General features: G+C 43.4%; 1 protein-coding gene across 19 annotated transcripts in view; it reads left to right on the plus strand.

Moving 5' to 3' along the window:
- Nucleotides 1-630: 630 nt before the first annotated feature.
- The window catches only part of LOC128144737 (rap1 GTPase-activating protein 1-like), a 48237-nt gene continuing 29897 nt past the window's right edge, over nt 631-18970 (plus strand). For 6 of the 19 annotated variants that reach the window (XR_008236179.1, XR_008236180.1, XM_052793944.1 and 3 more), the window contains exons 1-6: nt 3476-3604; nt 9386-9479; nt 9937-9972; nt 13648-13695; nt 14822-14860; nt 14971-15162. Coding sequence is in view for 17 of the 19 variants with exons in the window: in XM_052793944.1 (XP_052649904.1) it covers nt 3519-3604; nt 9386-9479; nt 9937-9972; nt 13648-13695; nt 14822-14860; nt 14971-15162 (495 nt within the window). In the remaining 2 variants the exon portion in view is untranslated. The other 13 variants (XM_052793936.1, XM_052793948.1, XM_052793945.1 and 10 more) reach the window with 8 other exon arrangements.

The following is an 18970-nucleotide window of genomic DNA, read 5'->3' on the forward strand; positions in this document are numbered from 1 at the left end:
TAGGAGATCCCCCCAGCAGACTGATGGGACCAGAATGAGTCAGGCTAAGTTACTCTAGTGCTAAATGGAGTGGTTAATTTGCCCTGGGAATTAAACCTAATTTTGCTCTGAGACCAATCTAAAGCACTCACCCAGTTGTAGGTAGTAGCCCTCTACAAAGGCAAAATGCTTTAAGCGCCTTCACCTAGGTCTGCTGGAACTTGTTTTACCATTGCCTAAGACTAGTACCACATAGGAAATTCTTTAATTATCTACAAAAATTACAACTGGACAATCACTCCGATCCACAGGTCAGTCTCACGACTCATGACTACCAAAAGCATTTGCAGAAAGTACCATGTCATCCTGTCCCCTCAGATTATCCTCTTTCAGTGCCTTTGCTATAGGACTAGGTCAGCACTAAGTAAGCATTTTTCAGATTTTCCCCATCCGCTACTTTCCCTTCCTACTCTGATCTATACACAGGAATCCGCATGACCCAGTTCGCTGTCACCAAATAACTGTCATTATACTTGAGAGGACTAAAAAAATGTGCTTGTCTGGGGGAAAAAAAAACAATAAACCCTCTCATTTTTAAAGGTCATCCCTGCAGGTCTGGGATTAGGAACGCAGGGAGCGGGATGAGGGTGTACAGAGCTGCCCCTGCTCCACCACCTATGGAGCAGGCGGTCTGGCCCCTTCCCCCAGAACCAATTTTCCCTGCTTCAGAGCCCAGCCGCTCGGCAGGCTGGCTGTTCCATTGAGCGTCATCTCCAGTTTTGAGTAGGACAGCGTGGACCTGCTCGCTCTCCAGTCATCTGCAGGTGGGGGCAGCGGAAGAGAAAGGGAGGGAGGGAGAGGGAGGACACTGCAACCTCCGTGAATAATTGATAGTGCAAGGAAAGGAGAGCAGCTGGGTTCCCCGTCTGCATCCGCTCACCAGCTGGGGATGAGAGATCCTTGCTCAGGTAGGGGATGAACAGCTTAGCTGCTTTTATTCTCATCTCGCCTGCAACGCCAATTAAATGTATTTTGCATTTAGAAGGAATGGGAGCAAAGAAAGCGGGGGGAGGGTTGATCCAGATCTTCTCTGCTGCTTGCGTGGCGTTGTGTAACAGATGGACCGTGGGGCAGTTTCAGCCTCAGCAGGGAAAGTGGCTGTATGCTTTTTAAAAGACATTGTGCTAGACTGCATTGTGTAGAGAAGCAGTTGGGGAGAGAGGGAAGGGGGGGGGACGGGACGGATGTCTGTGTAGGAAATGAGACAAACCGAAGAGATGGAGGGGCATGAAAGAGGGTCTGACCAGACTCAAAGGAATCCCACCCTGATTCTGTCAACCTTTGACATAAAATGATGAATCCAAGTGGGCAGTGGGAGGTGCTGCCTGTGCACACTCAGTACTATATTTAGAAGCTGAACGCATAGATCCGGGGAGACAGCTGATGTGAAAACATGTATGTTTCTCTCTGTAGGTGCATCTCAGAGTTTGCGACGACTGAGTGTAATATTGTAGTAAAACATGAAACAATACAGTTTCTGCCCTGAAAAGTTTACCGGTGAAGGATATGCTGCTGTGTTTATGTGATACTGCGCAGCTTCTGATGTTCTTACGATGACTCCATTAATAAAATTGCAGAGATCAGTTTCTGTGTTACAGCTAATACAGACTTTCCCTATGTGAGCAAGACAAAATGCTGATGCAGTTTTAAGAATGAAAAAAATGCTGTTAACAAAAACTGGGAAAATACATAGTAAAAGGTATAGACGCCAATTACGGTAATACATATATTAGAAGGATACCTGAAAGAACAGAAATCTGTGTGCCAGTTCCTAAAACACTCAATGACTATAAAATGCATATGATCTATGCAAATATAGACAGGTATATGAATTACAATGTGAGATTATAAGTACACAGGATTAGTCATATAAGAATGCAAGCATCAATAAGAACTGAATCTACTTAGTACAACTAAAGGCTTACATTAGGTGATATTGTTGCATCAGCTGTGTAAATAGTAACAATTGTTAGCTTGATTATAAGTTGAAGAACAGTAAGAGGAAGGGGGGCCTGTGATTTGCTTACATGTGGAAGTGATTTATTCATATGATTATTGCTAAAGGAGGCTAATTAGAACAGTAATTAGAGTATTTAATAATTGCTGGTTTGCTTGTGGGTCTTGAGGGCTTTGTATGCAACTAGAGTTGCACAGGAGGTTAGGTAAAGCTGTGAGACAGTTAAATCAAAGCTGAGCCCAGTGTGGTTTTGTATGTGAACAAAGTTGGCTCTTATCTGTAGTGGCAAGCTGCTGAAGAATGGCAGAAGGACCTGGGCCTCTCTGTATACTTTGCTTTCACCGTGGCCAGGCTTGCTATTGCTGCTGCTAATGACCCTGGGATCGGGGAGGGCAGTAGTTACTGCTGGCAGCCTTCTCTAGCAGTGGAAAATAATGTCTCTTCTTCCTTCCTGGATGCAGCATAAGTGGTAAGCTTGGCTCTTTGCCTTGGCCCAGTCACATCTCTGCTCAGAGATTCGGGTGAATGAGTAAGAACAGCTTGTGCAGACAGCAGCTGCTGTATTCAGTGCCCAGGACCCGTCTGGGAGGCATTTGGGTTGGAGTGAGGAGGTGGGCTATATGAGTTAGCCCTTATTCCAGCATCAGATCTGCTGGGGCTGAGGGGCAAAGAGGTAGACAAGAGGAAACGGAAACACTCGGCCTCCATGCAAGTTCCTAAAAACAGCAAGTGGATCACTTCTTTGTCCATTCAAAGCTGTCACCTAGCTTGATCGATTCCTTACAGTCTCTTTTCCCACCCACAGACCCTTGAAGGCCCCATAACCATTTCTATCCAGGTTTTTCACAAGTAGAATTTATAGGAAGCATTATGATGAATTTGCTGCACTCTTATCCCTAAAACTTTGATGTAGCTGCTCGCTTTCTCTCTTTTTCTTTTTGCTCATCTGTATCAGCTATCTCATATTTTCTGTCTGGTCTCTCTGCATTCTGCTTTTACTCTTCCTTTGCATCTTTTCCTAGCTCTGGCTCCTCTCTCAAATTCTGTCTCTTGTTCTGTGTTTCTTACTGTCCCCTTCATGAGTTAGAGCAGACCCAGCGTGAGGCTGACACCTGGCACAAGGTTGTAGCTGCTGCCTTTATAGGTCTTGATGTAAAGAGGAAACATTACATCATGCTGTGGAATGAAATTGGGAATCACGGGAAGAAAATGTGTCCAGAAGAGCTCTGTGTTCTTATTTAAATGCAAGTACGTGCATACTCTTGCAATGGAAGGTCATGGTCTCATCCCCAGCTTTTATCAGGAATGATGATCTACTGATGAGCGAACGCAAATACGTGCAGTTAAGGGGTTTCTGACCCCTCAAAATTTGAGCTTCCCTGGGGAATAGCTTACACATTAGATCAGTGAGCTATGTCACAAGGGGGGATGTAGAGCCAAATCTCCGTAGTGCTCGATGTAGATCAGCTCCAAATACCAAAGGCCAGTGGGTTGGTACCTTCTTAGCCTTTCACTGAAGGGAATGCGAAGTTGTGGAGGGTTGCCTCGATGCCCACTTTTCCCACTGGACGCTGAGAGCCTGGGGAGACATCTTACCCTACAGCAGAGGTGAGTAAGGGACCCCCCCCTCCCCCGCTGTCCTTGCCCAGCGCTGCCTGTCTCGCCACCCCCGGCAGCCCGGCGTACAGCTTCCTCGGCGCGGCTGTCCCGGGTCAGGGAAGAGCCGATCTCCACAGCGGAGGAGGGACGGAAGTCATGGCCCCATCCCCCGCTCCCTCATCTCCCGCCTTTCCCGCCCCGGCCCCGCTGCCAGCTGTGAGGTGCCCTTTGCCGCCGTCTCCCCGCGGAAGGGCGGCTCGGGAGGAAGAGGAGGGGTGGGGGGAGCCCGAGCCCTTCTCCATGGGGCGGCGGGAGGAGAGGAGGCTCCCGAGGAGGGGAGCCGGCAGCTGACTGGGCCGAGCGGGCCGGCATGTTCTCCCGGCAGCGCGGCTTCCCTGCCGCGGCCGGCGGAGGGTACGTACTGGTACCGGGCCGGGTACCGGGCGGCCCCGCTTCGCCTCGGGCGCCCGGCCGGCACCGCCTGTCCCCCGGCAGCCCGGGGGACGGGACAGGGCGGCGGCTGCCGGCGTTTGGGGCGAAGCGCCGGGGCGGGCGGCCGTGTGGTGGGAGCGGGAGGGAGAACCCCTCGCGGGTTGTGTCCGCAAGGGCGGGCAGCCGAGGAGGGGGGAAGGCGGTGGCCGCCCGGCCCGGCCCGGCGGGTCCGGGTCTGGCTGTGGGGCCGGCCCGTCCCCGCCTGGGCCCTGCTCCGGGCGGGAGGAGAGGCCGGCGGGGCCTCCTCTGGCTGAGGGGACGGAGAGGGCGCGAGTGAGGCTGGCTTGCTCCTCTCCCGCCTGCCCCGGGAGGGAGCGGGCGAGTTCCCCGGTTCGGACTTCTCCGGGGCTGCGAGCGCGGGTGCGTGGCGCGGTTAGTGTCCCTCGGGAGTCCGCCGTTCTCCTGCCCTGTGGGGGAGCGAGAGGCAGCGGGGTTCTGCCGGCCTTTTCCACGCCCTGCCCGGCTTTTCCGTCGGTGCGTGGGGAGACGGAGGCCGCGGAGAGCGGGGATTGCCCACCCGTCGTCCTCCCGGGAGGGGCAGGAGCTCCCCAGCAGCCAGAAAGGGGAAGAGGGGGGGTCCTAACTGGAAGTGAGGGTCTGTGGGCAGAAGAGTTCGTGACCAGCTGACAGCAAACGGCGGGATAAAGTTACTTCCTCTTCCTAGCTCTGTCTTGGTAATGCCTCCTCTTGAATCTGCGTGTGAGCAAAATTCAAAGCCGTGCAGGTGTTAGTAGAGCAAGGCTATTCGTGTCACGTTTTCAGCTGTCTTCACTGAGCGCCTAAAAATCGTATTTGGTAGAGCAAACACGTCTCAGGGAGAAACGAGGGAGTGAAAGAGCGGAAGCTGTTGCTCAAGGGAAGTGGTTGCCCGGAATTTTCCTTACGAGCATTTCAGGCTTGTTCTTATTTCAGATTACCTGCAGTTCTTCTGAACTGCCTGTCCCTTCTAGTGAGGGATTTAAAAAAACATATCGGTGTCTCATTGCAAGAATGAGGTAGCTGATTCACCCTTTCCAATAGCTGTTAAAGATGATTATTCTCACTCACAAGTTTATCAGCTAGTTTTTCTCCTGTCTCCTTTTCAAAGGCCAGTGATGACTTCAACACCTCATTTTTGGATTTCAAAGCTGTATATTCTACGTCAGAAACTTGTTTGGGAGCGGGGGCTTCCTTAGCTTCTTGCTGTGAGCACAAGATAAACAGGCTCCTAGAATCACACAAATGCATAGCCTGACGCCCCTCAGTGCATTCTCATTCTTCCAAAACTTTTGAGCCCACTCCTTCTCAGCCGGGGAAGGGGCATAGTTATATTTTTGGAGCAGTTTATCCATGGCAATCCTGCCAACTATGCCAATTTTCTGTTGCGTTGAAGGGTAAAGAAGTTTGGCAGAAAATAAACCCCCTTGCATTCCAGCTTATCCTCAGATGTCAGAGGGGCTGGGGGCAGCTAGGTTTAATTTCTGAGTGATGTCCAATTCAATGCTATAAGTCCAGTCACGTTCAATATGTTGACCTATCACGATGACAGATGTACTTGCGGTGTACTGCACTCTCAGCTTAGCCACGTTCAATGCATTAGAATTACCAGACTTAGGGAGTTTGGTTGCGTTAACGAACTATCATGACTAGATTAATGAGCAGCGCAATTTATTAAAACAACAGTACAGGTTCTTTTGGATTGCCAGTGATAAATACACTTTCTGCAAAGCACGTGCAAATAATAATACAGTCGACTACAAGCACACTAAATTATGGAAAAACGCTATAGAGATTTCTAAGTTTCCTGGGGAAGCACTCGGTATAACCGAGGGTTCAAATCTTACCCAATCCCCCAATAGGGATTCTTCCCTATGGGGCGGAAGAGAGATTCAGCCCATTGACTGATCCCAGAAGTCAGTGATGTCCCCCGACTTGTCTACAACGGTGTCTTCCCTAGCATTCCTCCTCTCTTAAGCCCTTTCATATTTTCTCATTTTTAGGTGGAGCTTGAGTGACTTTAGTCATACATACCTTTACTTTGATTGGTATAAAGTTCTCTTGCTTTTAAAGGTATATGCTAGAGAAATTCAGAGCGCATGCTCAGTGAGGGGTGGTTGCACCTTGAAGGCAGGTAGCTTTTGGGATGGAGGTGTGTTTTGGTATTATAATGAGCAAAGTTCACCCAGAGAACACGATTTAGCATGTCACTACTCCAGAACTGGGCACCTATGATATAAATCAGAAGTAAGGCCATAGCGTTGACAGAACCCCATTGTTTCACCTCCTTGCTTCAGTGGTCCCAGTGCAGGGACCTTCCATTCTTGTTCCAGTAGTTCCAGTTCCCTATCCCTGAGGTGATATCACAGACCCTGGCCGCGGTGTCTCCACTCCACTCCACCCTCCGTGTTGTTTCGCTTAGAGTCAACACACCAAGCTCCCCTGGTGTGGCTAATATCTGAGGTTGCATGTTATGTTGCTTAGGGAATTATTATGGAACAGATTTCTTGCATATCCACTGCATTCCACCCTGGAGGTTTACCTTCCCTTAAGAGAGGGTGTGTGTGTCATATCGATAAGTCACCTCCAGCAATCGTTCCACATTTGTCGAGGCCAATTTGTGGTTTTTTCTCGGAACAAATATTTGCATTGACTTGGTTATTGAACTGGCTTAGCTATAGCAGATGGGAATGATTTTGAGAGCCATATACAGAGATCCCAGGACTCAAATAGCAGAGGATGCTGCAAGATAGGAGTACGGGGCGTGAGCAGTGTTGTGTGTGTGGAGATAGTGGTTTAGAGCTCTGCAAAGGTGCTTGTCGCGCTGTTTCAGAATTGAAAGTGGAGTCTATAGCAGAGGATCAGCAGTGCCTACTTTTTAGTTTGGCTACCTGCTTGAAATTATTGCACTGGTTACTCTCACTAGTAAAATGCTAGTTTAGTCTTCACCATTTTGCAGGCCCTCTGCTTCCCCTTGTTGCCGTTTCCTAAAAATAAAGCTTTAGCACATATGCATTTGCACATATGTGCTCCTCTCCCAGTCTGCAGAATTGCTTTGCTTTTTCAGAAGGATGGTATTCTGCTTTTCTGTGGTCAAAGAGTTTGAAGTTCCAATTTGAAAAGAAGTATGTTGTCTTTCTATAAATAAAGCTTAGTGCTTTTCATTCCAGAAGTTCAAAATTCACAAATGGACTTTCAAGCAATAGTTAAAGTGGCCCCAAATTTTTGTGATATTTTGTAAAAGATAACATAAAATCTAAGTAATTCTCCTGGAATTTTAAAGTCCCTCAGCACATCCCTAGTCTAGGATAATTACAGAATTCAGAACATCTCTAAATGCATGATAAAACCAATGATTTTGGCATCTGCTGGAGTAATTTTGACAATAGAACTGTACTAGGATTGAACAGTAAGGAGCAGTTGCTGCATGAAGTGCTCCGGTCAGTCCAAAGCGCAGAGATGAATTTATGGTGAGAGAAGAGGGGCAGGACTGGCCACGCTGACCTTATGTGGGAGCTGCCAGCCAGATTTCCATGATGTGGGTGTGTATTTTACTCTCTACTGAATGATTCAGGATTCAAACCAGGGAGATATCAAAGGAAAACACTGCAGCATGCAACAAGGCCCCAGGGCATCCAGTTGCACAAAAGTTCTACTATTACACTTCTCTGGAGATGGCTAGTTTCTGAAAGTGAGAATTTATCAAATTAAGCTCTTATGTTTTTAGGCCTCACAGAACAGTATCTTCAGGTTTCTAAAAGAAACAATGAAAATCTTTCATGTACTGCTTTGGACATAAATTTTGTTAGTCCCAAACATGCTTCAAGTAAATGAGTTAAGATGATAAATAAAGCATGTGTTGGTATAATATTAATATTCATTTAAAATACATTTGCCACCTAACTATTCCAATATTTATTTGAGGATGTCAAGACTAACTCCTACATCTTCCCTCCCATATACATTATGGCTTTAATCTCTAGATGCATTACACAGATCTCTCTCATTTGAATTTTAGGAGAAAATTGTGGGATGGAAGCATTGTGTTTCTTTGTGTAGATCAGCCTATGTACAAGTTACATGATGCCATTGGGCTACTAAAATAAATTGTGAATTGTCAAAGAATTGGTGGGCATAGAGATTCTTGGAGCTTGCAATAGAGTGTAGGTTCATGATTACAGAAATATAAAAACTTCCATATGACAGGGAATGTAGCCACTGGTTTCAAAGCAAGAGTCTGCATGACTTACAGATACCAATCTCTTAGCATGGAAGCAGTAGGAGTCGTGCATCTAACAGCTAGAGGATAGCAATTCGTGATTGCATTATATGATCACATAACAAACATATTTATGATGGCATTACAAAGTGGATGAGTCTTGTCTCTTGCATTAGAAACTTGGGCTTTGTTCCCAGTCCCACCTATGTGACCTTCACCATGACTTAAACCCCAGTTGTGACTGCTAGTAAAAACTCTGAATGGCATGGAAATTTTATTAACTAACAGTAGGAGAGCTGGAGCTAGCAGTGAGACTGTCCATAGTGCAATGGGCAATGCAATACATGTCTTTTAAAGTGCATTGTTTGTGTTACTTTTTGTTTTCTCTTCTATGAAATCAAATAAGTGCTGCTGCTATTCGTGTATGCTGCTGCTCCAGCAGGGGCCAAAATAATAGTACTTTTTCCATAGAAGATGTGCAGACAAAAGCCCATCTAATGTGCACACTGCCTTTACCAGTGGTGGTAACACAGAACCATGCCTGCATCTCTCCTGCAGGGTGTATCAGTTCTGTTCTAGCACCATCTCTGTTACGTTCCTGTCTTGGAGACTAATACCCAGGCTGTGGTAACTGGGGCTGTCCTTTAGGTGCTGATTTCAGTGATATTTCAGAACTTCCAGCTCTTTTAATATGGTTTGGTTTTGAGATCTGATCCCAAAGCTTCCTGTGAGACCTGTCTTTATTCTGCTGCAAATCTATGATAGAGGAGGAACTTGGCAAAAACAGTCATTCAGCACTTCACAACAGTTGTGAGGAAAATAGTGTGTGTGAACAGAGACAGAGCAGTCAGGGCCAGAAGATTTTTGCTTTTATGTCCAGGATGTTTGCAGGTGCCAAGTGGTAAGTGAAAACAGCTCAGGGAATCTCACAGGGAATGACAGCTTCCTCATAGGCAAGAAATGGTCTGGGGAGAGGAATAGTAAACAGAAGACAGCAGAAAGCAAAGGAGGCACTGCAGGCAAGCACTGGCATCTTGAGTTCTTTTAGAAGTTGTTTCTTTTTTTTTTTTTTTTTTTTTCCCTTCTGCCTCTGTCTCTTGCAGGAGGTCTGAGGAGGAGGTGCGCTGCATCAGTGATGTTGTAGACTCTCCCACCCAAGGTGTTCCATGTGCTCTCGCTTCTGCTGTCCCCAGCAAGGTAAAGGCAGCTCATGTTCCTCTGGCTCAGGGTTGGCATGTGCCTTGAACCACTGGGCAGAAGAAATGACTGAAAGCAAGCTCATGTGCATGCATGTGTTATAGCTATAGTTGCCCACTTCTGTGAGAATCCTAAACGTGTTTGTTTAATAATTTCTTATGCTTTACTGTATCCAGTCATAGTCCAACCCATTGAAAGAGAGAAATTCCTCATACCTGTCCAATCAGGTTCCAGGTCAAGCTTTTGCAACACAAGCTGAAGACAATTTGGCCAGTTGTATTGCCCATGCTATCTGTTAAGGGAGAACGATTCCATCTTGTCTTCAGTGAGCAAGTAGTTTCTGTGCCAAAACATGGAAGGAGCTGTTGGCTTCTTCAATATCTGGGTTACCACAGAAGATAACGTTAGCTTCTGCAGATGTTAAATTCTTTTCCCTGTTGTCTTTTCCTTTTCACAGACTGTGGACTTGTTTGAGATGATTGAAAAAATGCAGGTAAGGAGGAGTTATTCTGTCAAACTTTGGGATCTTTTGAAGTTATTCTGTCCAACTTTGGGACCTCTTTATTTTTAATAGCCAAACAAATAATCAGCTGCTATTTGTCTTGTCACTTCACTCCCAATACCCTTTAATTTGGACTTGCAGAATGTTCAGCTCTTCTAGGCCCAAGCTCCTATACCTACTCTTAAATGGGGTTTCAAAAGCATTTTCCTGTGTTCATTTTCCAACCAGCACGATGGAAGGAATAGACACAAAGTATTATAGTTCTGTCTGTTCTTTGCAGAAGTGTGATTCTGAGAGAAAATCAAAGTTGCATTAAAGTATCTCTGGCATTTTCTTCAAGAAACTATGTTTCTGCTGGGTAGCAGCTGCTAATGACAGGTGATTAACTGGATGTTAACATAACTGCATTTAGCAAAGTCAAACAGTTTAATAAATAACTATCGTAGGCCTTGTCTTTAACTTGCAGAAGAAAAGAGGACTCTGGCTTAATTTTCTTATGGGAATACGTGCATTTAGTTGCATATATTATATTATAAAATTAAAATAGAGTAAAAGGGGAAAAAAACCCAACCCTGCCCTACCAAATAAAGAGATAGTAATATAATAATGTGTTATATGTGTTATATATCTAACAACAAAATCTTTAAAACTGTTTTTTTCAGATGCTCTGTTCTTAGAGCATCCTTACAGACAACAAATATTTTCTCTGAGCGGTACACCTTTTTTAAAATGCTGTGGTTAACTTTGACCTAACATAACATGTAACATGGCACATAACTGCAGCCTTTTATTATGTGCAGGAATTAAACTTATAAGAAACAACTTATTTTCTGGAATTTGGGTGACCAAGTTATGGATATGAGGAAAATGCAAGACTTTGGTGAGACTATAAAGGTGAGAAGGTGGAAGGTGGAAGCAAAATGCTAAGTGTAGAGTTATGAGGCTCAAGTACTATTTGGTAGACTAGGCAGGAGAATTGGGGCAAGGAAGAAGACCTAAAGATCTCAGTCTGTTTAGTTTGTCAAGAAGAGGGGCTGAAGGTATCTCTTCTATATGCTCATGTGTAGACAGACACAGATCTTGAAACCACTGTACTGACACCCAAACTATGTTTGGGGTATATTCTCAGTGCTTTAGAATAACAAGCTCTATAAGTGTGCCTGGCTCATTTAACTCTGTGCTGGAAAGTAAGCTTGAGCGTGCAGAGCTTCTTGTTCAGTTCAAGCACATGTTAAAAGGTATGACAATCTTTTCCAGGCCTTTTGGAATCTGTATAAGGAAGAATCACTAGCAGATATCCCTTACTGGAAGACTGTGTTGCTTAAGATTCTCAGTGTTTCTCAGCTCCCAGTTTACCATATGAAAACTGTCTCTCACTGCATTTGGACCTCTTTAGTTAGAGATATAAGAGGGAGCTGATGAGAATTTCCAGCATATTCAGACCACCTAATTTTGCATCTCTATTGGTTTCCTAGCTGCCCATTGTTAAGACTGTATAGTGTTTGTTTGATGTTTCCCTATGAAGAACAGTTCTAAGCTGGTATTTGTTCAGGCTCCTCTGTTGAAAATACAAATGAAAAAAAAAAAAGAACTTTTTTTGGGGGGGGGGGTAACTCTCTTTAAGCTTAGCTTTTATAGTTTGATCCTGTGTCACCCTGTAGACATTTTGGCAAGCTTCTTTATTATAATATTAAGGAAAGTTATAGGAAAATAATATATTATTATAAATATATGAAAATAATATAATAATACAAATTATACATTTATATATCAATATGTTAAATATATTAATATATATTTATATATAAATATATAATATTATAATATAATACATAGGAAAGTTAAGGAAAATAATTTTTTTTGCTGTTGTTATGTTATCTGCAGATTGTTCCTCACTTGCTTTACTGTGTTTCTATATTTAACCAACTAAAATTTGTTGTTACTGCTATTTTGTGTTTGAACTCAACTTCAGACTTATGAAGAAGGCCCTCATGCATCTACTACTAGCCTCCCTTACCCTGGAGTTCAGCCATACTGGCTTACTTTGGTGTTTCTAAGAGTTTTTTGAAGGTGTTATGCATTTGTTGTGAGATCAAGGTCTGGTCCGCATCATTTCATGAAGGTTTAGCTTTTTTTATGGCTCATTTTTAAGTTCTTTTAATAAGCTTTCTGATTTTTCTATAACCTTGTTTTTATGTGTAATAGATGTTGTTGGTTTTTTTTTTTTTGCTTTTGTTCCTCATGCAAGGAGCATCCTGATCATTATTAATCCTCAATGTAATGTTGCTATTGTTCAATGTTAATGTTGTTGCTATACTAGCAGTTTTTCACCCTATATATGGCTGGACCATTGGCCCCAAACTTTTGCTTTTGAGCCTTTTAAATTTCCACTGTAGAACTCCACTGAGATTTACCTATTTCTACCAGATACTAGTTTACAAGCTAGTTCCACTGTAGAATACTTGCATAGACATAGCTGTTATAAATCAGATCCTGCTTATTTTCAGAAGAAAGTCAAGAGCTGCTTATCCTGTCTGGAATCCCTGATTAGCCACTCCATTAAGCAGTCACTGATGGTGTATAAAAATGTGGTCTCAGCAGCAGACCTGCTGTAAATCTGATATGAGATTTACAGGATTTAGGTTGCAGTAGTTGAATGCTTATGTATTGTGTATAAGAGAAAGCTATAAGTTAAATCCTGGTCTTCAGCTTCCTATCTGACAATGCAAATTTTGCCTCTTACTCTTCTGTCTGTATTGATACCCCCTTGGACTATGGCCAGCATTTTATGCAGCCTGTCGGGCCCCATATCTTTTTGGCTTCTTTTGTTCTGGGCTTCTGCTCAGTCCTTGTTGGGGCTGTCCACGCTAAAATTTTCCTGTTCTTGTGTGCTTCTGCTGCAGAAGTGTGGTGGAAGTGAGCTACTCCTGCCATGGTGAGAAGGCAGAGGATGGAATAGCCTTAAGAATGAGAATCAAGTCTGGATGCCAGTTGCTGATTCAGGAAGAAATTAGGCATCCAGTAGTCTTTTGCCCTGCCATTCCAACCCGCCTCACAGTAATGGTGCCTAGGAAAGCAGATGTGTAGGGCTTTGCCGTATGGCTCCTTGCTGCCTGCAGGAGTCTGTTGCACTAGTCAGATGCATGGATGGAAAGCAGCTCTGATTTTCTGTCTTACCTCCAAGAGACAGATTTGTTCCCTTATGTGGATGGAAGCAAGGCACATAAGCTGCTTAATAAGTATCTTCAAGAGAGACAGTATATTCAAGGGAGAGGGAAGAGTAGAACAGGAATGAATGGTTTGAAATACTGTTCTTTTGCATTTTGTCTTTACCTCTTCCTTTTTTTCTTGCTTGGGATAGGAAATAAAGTAGCTAGAAGAGATTGGAGAATTAAATAGAGAATCAGTTTGGGAGATCGCTTTTGATTTCTGCTAGCTTTCTGCTTTTTAAGAGATGTAAGGTGGGGGGGAGCTTTTCAGTTTTAACGCCAAACTAGGGGACTGGCCAAGTTCTAGCTTTACTCCTGTGTATTCCAAACTTCCATAAAATAGAAAATTACAGAGAAACAAAATATGCATATTGGGGATACAGAGAAGGACACAGAGGGTAAGTGAAACAGACCTGCTAAAACACAGGATTCACTGTCTGTGACTTTATGTTTCCAGGGGAGTCGTCTGGACGAACAAAGATGTTCCCTTCCAGCTCCTCTCAAGGTCAGGCCAAGTCATTGTTGCCTCCTAAGTTGTTGAGAATGGCAGATAATTACTGACCTGGCTTGCAGTGTATTTTCAACTTGGAATGAACAGGGAGCCTACAAACAGCCCAAGAACACATATATGCTTGCCTTTTTTAAAAAAAAAAAAATATTTTTTTAAAGTTGCTGCATAAGAGGGTGAAACTATGTAGCTGAAACAGAATCAATACTTCCCTTTTTCCAATTTAAGTGGTTCCAATAAGTGTTTATTATTATTAACAATCTTAGTTTTGACTAAGTAATTTCTTAAATTTTATTCAATGTAAGAGCTATAATAATATTTATGAAACCACATTGCATTTATTTCAGTAGTCTGCTTGAGGACTCATACACATGCTACTAGAAGGTGTGTCTGTTTCCCTCGCTATTAGGCCAATAAGAACAGATTCCCATCTTCAAATTCTCAACTCTTCCTCTCCATTCCTTCAGTCTCAGCTCAGGCACAGTAACCTTACAATCAACCTTGACCTTGAATTTAATCTTTGAATGACCTTAAAAAAAAGCCACATAGAGAATTGATATAGCTGAATTCTGTCAGGGATAGTCAGTGCTCTTTCTGGTGCTGGAAGGGGCATCCAGCTGGCATAAAGTGGCTCAGATAGTGCTCCTATTCTTGCAGTCATGCCTCAGCGCTGCTCATTTGTATACCACAGGTCTAGCTATGGAGATGACACAACCTTGATCTCACTGTAAATAACAGTACTATTTCTACCATCCCTACTGTCATCTGTCTGCAGAAGAACAGCAGCTGTCTAATACTGTGTGGAAGGAAAGGAGAGAGGCTGTCACACCTAACCTCATTCAATTTGCCTACAGTTTGGCTACCTCCTCCTTTTGCATGCCTGTGTTCTGTGTAGTTTCAAGGAGGAAGGTGGGTGAAATCTGACTCCGAAATTTATTGTTCTCAAAGTTTTGTATTATAACGCTAAAACCTGGGAAATGGAGTCTAACCTTAAATCCTAAAGTAAAACTCTAAAGAGGGACTAGGGCAGAGTGGAAGCTGAGGGCACAGCTTGTGCCATCATGAGAGCATAACACTTTAAAAGATGTCACACATTTTTGCTAATGGTCTCTTCTGATTTCAGACAGAAGAGGAGTATATTCCTTACCCCAGCATCCATGAGGTGAGTTAGTTCTGCTCTCCTCTGTTTTTCCTTGGACTTTATGGGCCTTTCAGCTTATTGGCCTTTCAGCTTATTGGCCTGTCAGCTTTCATGTTCTCTGTCCTGAATAGGTATTACAGAAAGGGTGGCCATATCCTCTCATTATCTTACCCCAGTTTGGGGGCTACTGGATTGAAGGGACCAGCCACAACCCCTCCAGCCTGAGTCCAACTCTGTCGGATGTACCCTTTCCCTGGAGTGGTAAAGTGAAACTGGAAAGTGACCCTACAGCCAAGCTGTACCGCAAACATTTTCTGGGGAAGGTAAGGGTGACCTTCAGTGCCTTCTCTGCCTACCCAGCCTGAAGGCTGAAATGTATCTCAGTTTTTTTTCTGATGGACTTAGAAATAACTGCACAGCCACTCCATTTCAATTCCTCATGATGCCTTGAACTAATATGAATAAGGTACCTACAACCGCATGGCCCATAGCATGTTAAGTTGGTCCTGTCCCTGTGTGATAAGTGCATCATCCTGTGCATTAACAGAAGAGAAAGATTTGCACAGGAAATGCTTGTATTTGGTTAAGAAGTTCTTTTGAGGCTCCTGGGCAGATACCAACCTTGGGGTGACAAGGGGAAAAAAGTGTAATAATATTGGAAATGGAGATGGTATTATTTTTAGAGGGGACTTCAGCACTGATAGTGCAAGCCCCTCAGTAGTAAGCAAAATGATCCATTTTCCCTGGTGTGGATAAGTAGTAAGCATGGTCACCACTGAATGTGTATGAAGAAACTGGACAATGTGTTTTACAGTTGTTTGATTTAAGTAACTTTGGTGCTAAGTGTTCCCTGATTCTAAAAATTCCAGTCTGACAGATAGGGAAGCAGAGCTTGGCCTCATAAAGTGGATGTTTGCTGGCTGGCCATTAAGGTCCATCTGCGTTGGCCTATTTAGGGAATTGATTGATTCCCAGACTGGATCTCAGGGTGATAGTAACCATCAGGAACAAGTGAGAACAAACCCATGGCATAAGGAGATAAGAAAGCCCAGCAGGTATACTCACACTGCATCTTATTCAGTGGTCTCCCTCTGCGACTGCTTAATAAGTTCAAAACCAGGAAGAGGTGGAGCTTTAAGCAGTGCTTGGGACCTGTTCAGCAGTAGTTGGGCTTGTCTGAATGATCTTGTGTAGTATGCAACACTAGAAACCGATATTAATATCACTTATATGTAAAGTACCCTTTCTGGAGGCTTCCTCTCTAGACTGACAGATCTGCTGTACAATCTGTTAATGGACATCTACCCTGTGACATTCTGGAAGCTTTCAGTATGCCAACTGTAATTATTTTTCTGTCATGGTAAATTTAGTGTTGTGCTTGAAGGTTTCCAGAGCCAGCCAGGATGAGAGGCAAATTGGGATACAATTTTTTTCAGTCTGATTGTAGGATTCACTGCTGACCTGATATCACAGAATGGTTGAGGTTGGAAAGGACCTCTGGAGATCATCTTGTTCATACTCCTGCTCAAGCAGGGCCATATCATCATTGTTCATGCCAAGTGAGATCCAGGAATTTCCGTATCATCGGACTCTATGCATTTGCAAAGTGCCCAACCATCGATGCTTCATTACTACAGAAAAACTCCTCTCCTATATTTTTTCCTTTTCTACAGCGTCCAGTGTTTTATTCTTTGTCTTAATTGACATGAATGTGTGTCTCTGTTCAATTAAACATGCAAGTTTTTGAGCAAGCCAGTATCAGAAAAGAACAAGGTGAACAGGACTCTTCTCACAGAAAACTCTACCCATGGGTAGAAAATTTTACCTGTGTCTTAACCCATGGCTTAAAGGCTTAGGTAAGGAAAGAGCTCAGAGCTTTTCCACAAGGAGAGTATTTCTTCAGTGCACAGTTAGAGAGACCAGTGATTTTGATGCTGTGTGGATTGGGTCCTTTTCTTGCTGATAACATGGGAAGGTTATTTCAGAAAGGTAAAGAAAGGTCTCTTGCATGCTTTGAATAACTGCAAACAATTCTTAGCTGAAGAAGAGTCCATAATGTCCATGATGGGACAGGCATAGCCAGTGGTTTGGGGAATATCCTTTAAGCAAGATAGGAGATTAGAGTATGTGTGGTATTACAAACTTAATATGCATGTCTGTGTTGTGGGTGTGCATATACTAAGTCATTCAAATTCGGACAGTTCTTTTGACACCTTTTGCAGAACATGCAGATCCTATAAAACAACCGCAAAAAAAGAAGTGCTAGGACATACAAGCCATAGCTCAGTTCCTTTTCTTTGTTTCATGGTCTATATTTTATATGACGATTACACAATAAGATTCCTTTTGCCTGTAGGAAGAAGGCTGTAAAACCTTATGTTTTATACTGTGGGAATTATTAAATGTCTGCATTGGTTTTCAAGACTATAATAAAGAGAAGTAGCCTGAAGCCAGGAAGGATTTCATAAAGGTATACATTGGAAATGCCAGTCAAAGAATCTTAGGGTGCAGTTTCACAAGCACTTGAAGCTGGCAGTGCTGATGAGAGAAGCTTTCTTGCCATACATTCGTATGTGGTCATGTATTTCTCCATTATGCTGTCCTTCCTTTGTGCTGGTTAAAGTATTGTTTCTGCAGTGCTGTGAACTGTTGGGGACTGACTCAGTGGAGTCCTCTCAGCGGAAAGAACTACGTCTGAAATTATTAGTGTGAAATTCTAATTTAAGCTAGGACAAAGAGGTGGAAACTACTTGAGCAAAGGACATTTTTATTACTAGGTTTAATTGTCATGATCTCTTTTGTTATTTTAAAGTGTCTCTAATTTTGTTTCATTACTACAAGTCTATGCTTTTGGTAAACGTGTTCTCTGACTCGCTGAGACTTCAGGTCTTCTCATTCAGGGTCATTTTCCTCTGGTATGCAAATACATGTGTTTTGGAGCTTGTTACTGTTTTCCTGTCATGACAAGCTGACGTCAGCCCAAGATTTATTTATTATTTTTTTTTTAGTTTTCTCCAGGCAGAGATGCAGTGAGGGCCTGCAAGGAGACAACCTTATCAGGTATTATTTCAGCACCAGTCCAGCCTTAGTGGTTCTGTGTTCTGCAGTTGCCAACAGTGGGAGTAGCTTCTATATCCTTGTTGTCATCTGACTGGCAAACAACACCTTACACTTTTCCAACAGGAATGCTTGCTGGAATAATGATGCTGCCTACTCCGTACTGTAAGTTTATTAGTTATCTATCACTGTTGATAGGTTTGGATGTTCAGGTATCATTATCTTCCTGTAGGTCACCACGTAATCATTTGGCCACCAAAGCTGCTTTTCTTCCTTCTTCAGGGATGAAATCATCCCAGTGTTTTACCAGGTGACCAGAGGTTGCCAAGTTTTTAAAAGTTAATTGTTTTTTTATTTTCAGTTGTCTTGAAGGAAGACAATGGGCTAATGAACCCATTTTGAATCCTGTAAAGATCTTTCAGTGTTCTCTGGCTTCCTGTGCTCCTATTGCTGAAAGATGATGAAACATACCAGGTCCCATGGGGAAGACGTCTTTTACTCTTGTCTGGTTTGTTCATCTTTGGTGCAATTGCTGCTACTGAGTAGCGAAAAATAATCCTATTTCATCAAAAAGAACCCAAGTGGCTAAGAACATGGCAAACGTCTTAATAGCTTTATAACTTCTCAGGCAAGCTGTCAGCCCTCCTTATGTATCTGTTAGTCTTTTCCCTTGGCCCCATGGAAGATACTTAATTGCTTTTACAGAGATCCATTTGAAATCCAGAGCTTCCTTTCAGACTGCCCTAAATGTTACAGAAACTGCTTCTGTGGCTGAACAAATTTGTACCTATACATAGATCATCTCAGCTCCAGGGTATCTTGTCACCGCTGAGTTGCAATCTTCAGTGTTAGCCATAAAGCCTTTTGATGGTTCATCTCTTCAGGACAGCTAATGATAAATGCTGTTGAAGGGCTCTGAGTCTGCCTTCTGTTGACTGTGTGTTTTTACAGAGAAAGAAAATCACAGAGGGAAAAAAAAAGTCATAATGAGGAAATTTTAGTTTTGTTCATACATACAACTACTCAGATATCTTACATTCAGGATCAGGCTAGACAGCCAGAGTAGCTTCGACA

Source organism: Harpia harpyja, chromosome 8 (genome assembly GCF_026419915.1).
Source record: "Harpia harpyja isolate bHarHar1 chromosome 8, bHarHar1 primary haplotype, whole genome shotgun sequence".
NCBI lineage: Eukaryota > Metazoa > Chordata > Aves > Accipitriformes > Accipitridae > Harpia > Harpia harpyja.